Source organism: Lactuca sativa, chromosome 8 (assembly GCF_002870075.4).
Source record: "Lactuca sativa cultivar Salinas chromosome 8, Lsat_Salinas_v11, whole genome shotgun sequence".
In the NCBI taxonomy this organism is placed as follows: Eukaryota; Viridiplantae; Streptophyta; class Magnoliopsida; order Asterales; family Asteraceae; genus Lactuca; species Lactuca sativa.
In genome coordinates, this window is record NC_056630.2 from 253387258 (window position 1) to 253397866 (window position 10609).

At 36.3% G+C, this 10609-nt stretch overlaps 1 protein-coding gene across 2 annotated transcripts; it reads right to left on the reverse strand.

The window, feature by feature from the left end:
• Positions 1-794: 794 nt before the first annotated feature.
• On the reverse strand, positions 795-4307 carry LOC111915552 (G-type lectin S-receptor-like serine/threonine-protein kinase At4g27290). 2 transcript variants are annotated; one of them, XM_023911207.2, is made up of 7 exons: positions 2950-4304; positions 2610-2741; positions 2322-2473; positions 2005-2215; positions 1691-1928; positions 1426-1576; positions 795-1328 (listed from the first exon to the last, which is right to left on the reverse strand). In XM_023911207.2, the coding sequence occupies exons 1-7, from the start codon at positions 4229-4231 to the stop codon at positions 1038-1040; spliced, it is 2457 nt and encodes an 818-aa protein (XP_023766975.1). In that variant the 5' UTR covers positions 4232-4304; the 3' UTR covers positions 795-1037. The 2 variants fall into 2 exon arrangements, with proteins under 2 accessions (XP_023766975.1, XP_042753603.1); XM_042897669.2 differs by having other exon boundaries at positions 1192-1328; positions 1413-1576; positions 2950-4307.
• Between the last annotated feature and the right edge of the window lie 6302 nt (positions 4308-10609).

The window sequence follows — 10609 nt, forward strand, 5'->3', positions numbered from 1 at the left end:
ATCCCGTATTCTCCAAGTCTTCTAAATTGATCGAGTTTCTTCAAGTTGCCACGTCGTGGTGGTATCACCACGACGTGTTGGGCGTATTTTTCTTCATTTTAGAACTTTGATCCAAACTTTCAACTCCAAGCTTCCTTAATCCAGCTTCCAACTTCTTTTTTTGCTCCAAGTATGTCTTTTGATACCTACAACACGATTCATAGCAAATTAAGTATCTTTTGTTCTAATAAAGGCATAAAAGTGATTAAAATATTAAAATATGTTGTATAAATATGTGTATAAATATGCACATATCACTTAACCCTAATCATCATTTCATGTGAAACCCTAATCTTCATTTCATATGAAACCAAATCTTCATTTCATGTGAAACCTTAAGCGTCATTTCATTAGAAGTGGTCACTGTTGCATGTGACTGAGATTGGATATTGACTCAAGTATCTTCCTGTGGGTGTTTGAAAGTGAATTGAAGCTGGTATAACCCTTCATTGCTACAGTGGTTTCCGCGCGCACATCGAGGTGAGTTTCGCCTCACTATACCCATGGGTCGAAGGCACCAATGCCGACCCACTATTATTGATTATCTGCTAGTAGATGGATGCCCTAGGGGCTGCATATAGCCATTTAGGATACCCTTCCTTATCACATTAAGTTCTTAAGACACTTCATAAGTTTTATATACTAGATTATTCACAAGATCATATATTTTTTATGCTATTGTTTTAGAACATGACGTTACAACATACATAGAGTCATGAAACTCACCTAATAGTAGTTATCCACAAAATATGATGTGAATACATTAATATATTACCCGCAAGGAACACATATCTATTGGAAACAAACTATAACATATCATCACATACATAGGCATCTACGGGTCTTTTACACTTTACTAAACAATCCCTAACTATCTATAAAACTAACAAGTGAGCTTTTTACATAATTTAAGTTATGGAACCCAACAACATGCGAAGATGAATATAGTTTTCTACGTGTATTTGTACGTCTGGAAAATGTACATGCCAACATGTGATCTATCTAGGATACAAGAGTGTTATCATGTATTCATCATCCAACAATGAAACAGAGTTAAGTAAACTGTTACTTTCTTCGGTGAAAAAGGCTGGTTGTTTAGGTGGAGGCAATACACCATCACTAATCAACATAAGAACCACCGATAACATAGTTGGCCTATCTTCTGGATGATGTTGAACACACAATAATCCAACATGTATTGATCGTTGTATTTCAGAGACGACACATGAGTTAGATAAAGACACACTCATGAGTTCAACGGACTTGCCTTCCTTATAGAGTCTCCATGCCTGATCGAAATCCAACATAGATCATATAAGTATGTCAAAGGGTGATGTTAAGATGACAGTAGTTTTACATCGATTTTAGTCTACCTGATTAACTTACATGTCCAAGAAGGTTGTCACTATGAGCCTCGTGAGAGAATTCTCTGTTTTTCTTCCCACTTACTATCTCTAGCACAAGAACACCAAAGCTAAATACATCCGACTTTGTTGAGAAACGCCCGTGTACTGCATACTCTGGAGAAATGTATCCGCTGCACCCAAGTTCAATTCATAAACACATATTATTGCTAGGATTATATTTGTCTTATTTGAAAATTTCCCATTTTCATTGGAAGGAATTGTTAAAATGTTTTACAGATTCTTACTGTGTTCCAACCACATTCTTTGTCTTAGCTGTGGCATCCTGTCCTACAAACTTTCTTGCAAGCCCAAAATCAGATATTTTTGGATTCATTTGGTTGTCCAACAATATATTACCTGCCTTGAGGTCTCTATGGATGATTTGGAGGCGGGAATCTTGATGTAAATAAAGAATACCTCGTGCCATACCATGGATAATGTTAAAGCGTTGAGGCCAATCAAGCATTGAACTTCTAGTTTCATCTGCTCAATATGAACTACTTAGTCAATGCAAGTCGCTAAAACAAGTGTGAATGTAAGGCATTAGAGAGAGTCCAACCAAATAGAAATGAGTCCAAGCTTTTGTTATCCATGTATTCATAAATTAGAATCTTTTCATTTCCATGAATGCAATATCCAAGGAGCTTCACAAGATTCCGATGCTGGAGTTTGGCAATACAAATGACTTCATTCTGGAACTCTTCTTGTCCTTGTTGGGATGTTTCTGAGAGCCGCTTTACAGCTACTACTTTTCCGTCTTCCAACACACCCTAAAAGATACATATATATATATATATATATATATATATATATATATATATATTGGAGCTTGTGATTCAAAAATTCCTTAAGTATTAGAAAACATCAATATGTTACCTTGTAAACTGGACCAAAACCACCTTCTCCAATCTTATTGTCAATGTTAAAGTTATTAGTAGCCTTTGCTATTCTATACAGGCTGAAAAAAGGTAAGTCATCAAAGTTTTCCATATGAACTTTATCCTTATCAAATGCGTGTCCCCTGTTCCCTACACAAGTTCACTTTCAACTTCTCATTATTGCATGAATCTGCCAAAAATCATACTCATACAAACTTGTACGTAGTCATAATGTTTGTTAATGTTTCATTTCTTGAAGCATGAAAAATGACTTGTTTATGTTTACCTCGTCCTTTCTTGTGAGGCATTTTCATTTTCTTCCTACAAGCAAATGCTACTGCAGACACAAGCATTGCTGCTGAAGAAACGGAAAGCACTATAATGAGAACTGCCTTCTTCTTGTTATCACTGGATTTGCCTTTTTTCAATAAATACAAGAATTAGTAAGACTACAAATCAAACCAGTAGAACACCAACATAATTTATTTATTTTATTTGTTAAGATGCCTCATAAACGATTTTGTAAACCAATTCTCAGAAAGGTTCAGTTTATTAAATCCACATCCTTTGTATTATCAAATATGTTTTAGCATGTAGTAGGATTCACTGTTATATAAAGATTGTACCTTGTAAGTCAGAGGTTGCCATTTTTATGTAAAGTTCCTGATGATCATCATACTTTCGAATGTCCATAAGGTCATCAAACCATAACAAACATCCACTTCCCTCGTTTCTGATATCTAAATCTGCATAAGCAGTACAAGAGCAATTCCTTCTGCAAGCCTTCTCACATTCTTCACGAGACATGCTCAAATTGTACGATGAATGACGTGTATCTGGAAATTTCACTCCTGAAATTTTATGGAAGACATCTTTGGTCCCACAATTCAAAGGTTTTTTGCGTTTACACCCATTAGACATATCTCCTTCATTCCATTCTTTTAGGACTCTTGGTTCAAAACCTTCAATGCAACTACAAATCGGATTTTCAACTGTGCATCTTGCATAAGGACCACAACGTCCATAAAGACCACATGTATCAACCACTATATTTCCATACGCAGCCCATTCTTGTGTTCGCTCAATCCAATTTGACTGCATTATAATGCCATCATGCATCATAATCATTCTAAAAACAACAGAAGTCTTGAGTGTATATGTATAATACATCTCCTTCTCGTTAACAGTAAACTCTATCAAGAAAATTGGACCCGTGTTTTCAATAGGACGCCCGCGAAACCCAAGACCATTCCATGGTCCAACCCTGGCGTGATCAACTTGACCTTTTTTCATAAATAACTGTGGATATCCATTCGGGTCTAACCAGAGTTTATACAGACCAATAGAAGGATCATCAGGGCTTTTCCATGATGATAAGTAGCTCTCTCTTCCTGTTGTCAAATCCTTCCCAAATTTCATCCCTGGTAGCAACGTGTTACCAGGAAAGTCAAAACTTTGCCAGATTAGATTTTCTTTTGTGCTATTTTCCCACACCACAAGATTTCCATTGTCGACAAGTTGTGCCACTGGATTTATATTATTCGTAGATACTATCAAATCTGATGACCAGATGATAGTGTTACCACCACTAAGAATCTGAAGGGTTCCTTCTGTAGTGAGTTCAAACATGCCTGATGTGTCGATAATTGGTTTCTCCCTGTTAGCAACCCACACAACAGTTAATGGTGATATCTTCTTGTACCATATTCCAAGGTACCGATTCTTGGACTCGCCGGGGCTAAAAAACCCCAGTTCAAACGTCTCATCATCTGAAACAATGGTGCTGCCATCTTTGATTGGTTGATATGCAGATATTGTATCTACTGCAGCAGAACCCGACATGAAGAAGAAGAAGAAGAATATGGTACTAGACACTAACATAAGAATGGGTTGATACTCCATGGACATATGTTCTCGAAAATGGTTGGTAAGCTTTGTTGGATTTATTGAATTCCTATTATGTGTGAGATTATAGCGATTCAAATTACGATTAAGAAAGCTCCTTTTTCCACATTGACTGGAATGTGAGACGACTATACAGGGGAGAAAAAAAGAGTATAGAAAGCGTGTGGAAAAAAAAACCCCAACTTGGGTGTCTCAATCAATAAACAGTAGAATATATACAGGGTAGTTAGAAGGGTAAAATAGGAAATACACCGGATTATAAGGCAAAGATTATGCATTACAGGACATAAATGTTTGATTACCAAGACTAACAACCATGATGAAAATATATAAAACACGTTATTTTGTTACTATATTTACGCTTAACCCCCGCAATTTGACAAATAACGCATTAAACCTGACTTTAGAAAGACCATTTGTGAACAAATCTGCTAACGTATCATATGAAATGATAGTTATCTCAATGTAGTAAAGCTTTAAAAATCCACGAGTGGTCGGTTCTCGTATGAAATGATAGTCTATCTCAATGTGACGAGCAGGCCCGACAATGATATGTCGGAGGCATTGTGCGAAAATCAAAGTGAGGCCCCATAAATTTTTTCTTGTAAAATATTGTTAAGGAAATTTGCTACCATTAAATTCAAAATTCAAAGTTGCTAATAAGCATCTCGTAAATTCACTACCACAGCAACATGTCTTCACTCATTAGATGTTTCTGTTTCGAGGATCATAGATATTCAGTAAATATATTCTTTGGTATCATCATTATCATTCAAGGTGACTATGTATTCATCTACACAATACATATCTTCTCACACTTATATGCAACTTCTTTTTCTCTAGGTTCTTCCACAACATCATGATCTTCTTCTTTAGGTTTTTCCACAACTTCTTGAATTTCATCCATGTTTTTTGACACACACAATTCAATTTTTTCTTCCCTATGTTCTTCCACAACTGATTATTCATTACAATGGTATTTCGACACTTGTTTGACGATAAAATGGTTGATAGATCCTCTTTTACTACGAATAAATTGTTATTCTTTTTGTTTTCTATTACATTTAGAAAATCTTAGTTTAAATTTTCAAGTTATAGACATCTTTATTTTTAACAAAAAAAAAAATCAATGTTAACTTTACAATATATATTTGTAATATTTATCAAAAAGTTAATGTTTAAAACAGTCAGATCAATAAACAAAATTCTTGTTTTCTAAGCTTTCTAAGTATTATCTTATATTATATTAATATTATAAGCCAAAAAATGGGAAGCCCATTGTCACCCTCCCTCACCCCCACCCTAAAATATGTGATAGCAATACCCTTCTATGACAAACATTGAAAAGTTAAAGCTATAAAACATAGTGATAGAGTGATAAACACAATTCACAAGACAATATACTATATGACCCCAATATACCAAAACATTAAAAAACTAAAATTATAAAACATAATGATAAAGTGATAAACACAATTCACAAGACATTATAGTATACAAAAAGACAAACCAAGAACATTGTTTTTGTTTACTTTCTCTACTTCATTATGAGTTCATAAATAAATCATTCAAATAAAAAGGAGCATTTAGCCTGAGAGAGAAAGAATTTAAGCACGACTGGGATTTGGAAAATTTAAATTGATAAGAGATACTAACCTGTAGTTAGGGACTCAGTTAGAGGACTTAACACTTCGTTCCCGAGTTCAACTTAACGAGAGAAATGAAAGGAAATGAGTGGAAATGAGAAGAAATAAAAAAGACTGGAGTTCCTGAGTTTCATTAAAGGAGGGAAATGGAAGGAAGTGAAGGGAAATGGGAGGATCACTTTCCCTCCTAACTTTCCTTCCGATTTGGGAGGATTTGGAAAGAAAGAACAACATAATTCATTTTCCTTCCACTTCTCTCCAACTCGGGAACATAAAAGAAAATTTTGTTTTCCTATCTTTTCTCTTCTTTTCTCTTGTGACTTTCTTTTCTTTTCTCTTCTTTTCTTTTGTTAAACTCGGGAATGGGGTGTAAAGGAGGACAAGTGGACTACCAACAACTCAACGAAATATCAAGATTCAAGACAGAAAAATGGGATTTCCACTGATAGAGACGAACAATACCGAGATCTATTGTCATCGTTATTATGTTTGTTAGGGTTTGATCTTTTGGTGAGTTTTATAAAAACTATAACGTTTTCTTGAACTTATATTAGAAACATATATATATATATATATATATATATAGAGAGAGAGAGAGAGAGAGAAAGAGATATTTTCTTTAATAATAACACATAAAAATGTAATTTATGAAAATACCAACACCATTACTATATATTGTCCCTAAATTTTGGAGGCCCCTTAAAATCGGAGGCCCCATGCGACCGCACCAATCATACACCCCCAGGGCCGCCATTGGTGACGATTACGAGCATGAAATACTGGATTGCAAGCCATATGTAAAGTCAATAAGTTATCACAAAAGTTAGAGGGGATGAAGAAAGATATTTGTAACGCCTGTAGATCCGGGCTAGTCAATTTAGAGGCAATAAGTGTCGAAAACGACTTTTCGGCAAGAGATTATTTATAATAAATAGTCTTAACCAAGTTGTAGAATATGTCTCAAGGTTTCCGTACCTATAAAGAACGCCGAAATCCGAGTTATAACGAAGGAGTTATGGCTCGTCGAAGTTTTACGGCAAAACCGGCATGGCACCGGGAAGCGTAAATATTGAATTTACGATAGAGCAAGATTTAGCCTTAGTGATCTAAACGAAAGTCGTAGAATATGTTAAACCGAGAAAATCCATAAAAAGAACGCCCAAATCTGACTTCGTATGAAGAAGTTATGATTTTTCTAAGATTCGGCTAAGCAGTGCACGACTCGAAACTCGAATTTTAGTTCGAGCGGTTTTTGGGTTACACGACCTAAATGAGAGTTGAAGATCTCATTAGTAGGAACTCAACGGTAAAAATACATATGAAAACGGAGTCCGTATGAAGGAGTTACGAATTCTTCGCGGTCATTTAGCAGTCTTATCTCCTCCTACTGTTAAATTTAAGATCGGTCGAGAACTAGCCGACGGAGTCTAAACGAAAGTTGTAGATCTTGATTTTACCTACGTGTAGATATAAAGAAAGTCGAAAACGGAGCTCGTATGCGAAAGTTACGGGGTTTAGAAGTCGGCAGGGTGCTGCTGCAAAAGGGGTGACGTGGCTGAATATGGGTCAAGGCTTTCTCCCCAAGGAAAGCCATCAGATGATGACACGTGGCAGACCTACTCGCCGAGTTCGTCATGATTTCACCCTATAATTAGAAGTGTCGGGTTTCTCTCATTTCTCACACTTTTCCCCACTTCTTTCTCTCTCTACACTCTCTTTTTAGCCTACCTTAAGCCCCCTAAAGCCTAGGTAAACCCCCTAGCACCCGAAGGAAGCCCCGAGGCTCCTGGAGTCCCGAGAAAAGAGCCTTTCGGCTCGGAAACGCTGCTCCAGCGAAGCCCGGTTTTCGAGAAAACCCGTTGTAAGTGAGCCACGCCTAACATATCTTTAGTATAGCTTATGTTTTAATATAGTAATGTTATTAGGGCCTTATAATAAGTATTTGGGTTATTATTATGAGTTATATTGAGTGTTATTTAACGCTTATATAATAATAATAATAGCTGGACTATTAATTAGTCGCGATTATCGTTAGACTAAACCCTAGTGGTATTGATACTAGGTTTTATCGAAGGAAATCGTTTTGAGAGTATCGAAGCGTTGTCCGAGTGCTGAGTCACCACCTTTCAAGTGAGTGCATGGTCCCTTTCAGCTTACACATAGATATGAAGTATTTTACATAAATTACATGCTATGTGTGCATATTATCTGAATACTTGCTATCTATGCTGGATGAACATTTTATACATGTTTTCAATGATTTAAACTATATAAGTATTTTATATCTACAAAATATGTTGGGTAAAACATGGGTAGATGAATGATGAGGAATAAAAGCTGAAATAGAGGAACACTAGTAGTGCGGACCTAGTGCCCTATAGGTATACATTAGCAGCAGTGGACCTAGTACCCTATAGATGAGCACTGGCAGCTGCGCCACAACCTGTAAATGTTTTAGATCTACGGTAAACGTCCTAGCAGTTGCGCTCTAAGGACAGTATCGGCAGCTGCGCCTAATAGGGAGTCTTATGACCATGACAGTAGCGTTTAAAGGTCAATACCGGCAGAAGCGCCTCATAGAAAATGTCCAAATTCTGGCAGCTGCGCCTAAGTGATAATATTAGCAGCTGCGCTTGACCAATGTGTCATTGGCAACAATGGAATTCATGTTGTTTCCTTAGGATGATCCTTAGGAATGAATGAATGAGAAATAGCGGATTCTTAGGGTAGATCCTTAAGAATAAGGAAGATAATGAGGATGGGTAATTAGGTTGATTGTTTAATTGTTTAAACATAATAATTATATTATTATGGGTTGAAAACCCTATGTACTCACCAGGTTTCCCAACCAGACCCACTCAGTTTATTTATGTCACAGGTATTTTTATGAAGTCACATTACACTAAGTAATTAAAGAGATGTAGATCACTAGTGTAAATAAATGTAAGCTCTGTTTATGCTTATGTTTCTGTATTAACGATGACATCCCAAACGTTTTAAAATGAATAAAATACGTTCCTTCAAAAATGTTTTTAATAACGTATTTATCGTGTTTTTCTGGGAACAAATTCCGCAACATTTTTATTAAAAGAAGTACTCTGATTTTTATAAAGCATAAACAAAATCGGTCTTTTTTGGCCGTGAAAATGGGGATGTCACAGTTGGTATCAGAGCATTAGTTTAAGCGAACTAGGAATATGGAATTTATTTCTAGACTTAAACTTAGAATGCTAAGCAATGATTTTGAGGTGTGAGCACTAGCTTATTTTAGGAATTATGCCTAAAATGCTTTTATGTGCTAAATGTTTTATGCCTTATATGTTGTTATTTATTCGGATCTATGGTCTGATGCCGACCGGATCTGGAAACCTTATGTTTTTAGGATTCTAAGCGTTTAACTACGATATTAGAACTAGCATATAAACGTTTCGAAGTGATAAGGATGATTTAAACGTCAATCCTAAATAAAGATCTAGATTCACCTTATTCGGTGTATAGATCAAGATGCGAAGGACCCGTAGCGGAAATGTGAATGCAAATGGGAACCGAAACCAATCCCCAGTGATTGAGCAAATACCGGTTGTGGTGGCCGCTGCTGAGCCAATAACGATGGCCGAAGTGCAAGCAATGATCCAGGCGATGTTGGATCGCCAAATGGAGGAAACCAGACGTTTGCTTCAGCAAAATCGAGAGGAAGCGACCATACATATTGAACAGCCTGAGTTAAACGAAGGAACAAAATAAAATAGTTCCGAAATAAAATAAATGAGTTCGGAGCATATTTTTCTGCTGAATTACTTTGATCAAAGAGAACATGTCTCCTGAAAGAAATGAGGATCAGGCATCATCATACCCATTTTGTTCAGAAATCCAAAAAATTTGGTTTCATCTAATGCCTTAGTAAAGACATCAGCAATTTCATCATCAGATGGAACAAAAATAAGTTCGATGTTACCATTTAGAACATGATCTTTAATGAAATGGTACCGAATGTCAATGTGCTTTGTCATGGAGTGCTGAATTGGATTGTGCGAGATGGCAATGACACTTTGAGAATCACAGTAGATAGGAATGCGTTGAAAACGGTAACCATAATCTAAGAGTTGAGATTTCAGCCATAGAACTTGAGAGGTACAGCTAGCAGCAGCAATGTATTCAGCTTCGGCTGTTGAGAGAGCAATGCAGTTCTGTTTCTTGGATGACCAGCTGACTAAGCGACCACCTAGGAATTGACATCCTCCGGATGTACTTTTCCTATCGAGTTGAAGACCACCATAGTTTGAATCCGAGTAAGCTTGCAGAAGGAAACTTTCGTTTGCTGGATACCATATTCCGAGGTTCTTTGTGCCTTTGTGTCACACCCCAAAACCGAGAATGGCAGAAACGTTATGGGGCGGAGGACGTCATGTATAGTATCACAACAATGTAAAGTAGTAAACAAGCAACAACATCATCCATTGCATTAATAATATAATTTTAATACAAGTGTGTTCTATCAAATTATAATAGACACTAAAGTATAAACAAAATGAAAGATGAGTCTTGAACGAGCTCCATCTTCTCTAAACCTTGCATCGGTACCTGTCTATGGTTGACCTGAGGATACAAGTTATTTTGAAAGAGAGTATCAGCTTTAAAGCTGGTGAGATCATAAGTATTTTAGTGTCTTAATTTGTATGTAAGGATTTGTATGAATACGAATTGCAAGTATTAAAAATGTATATGAATTGTAAGT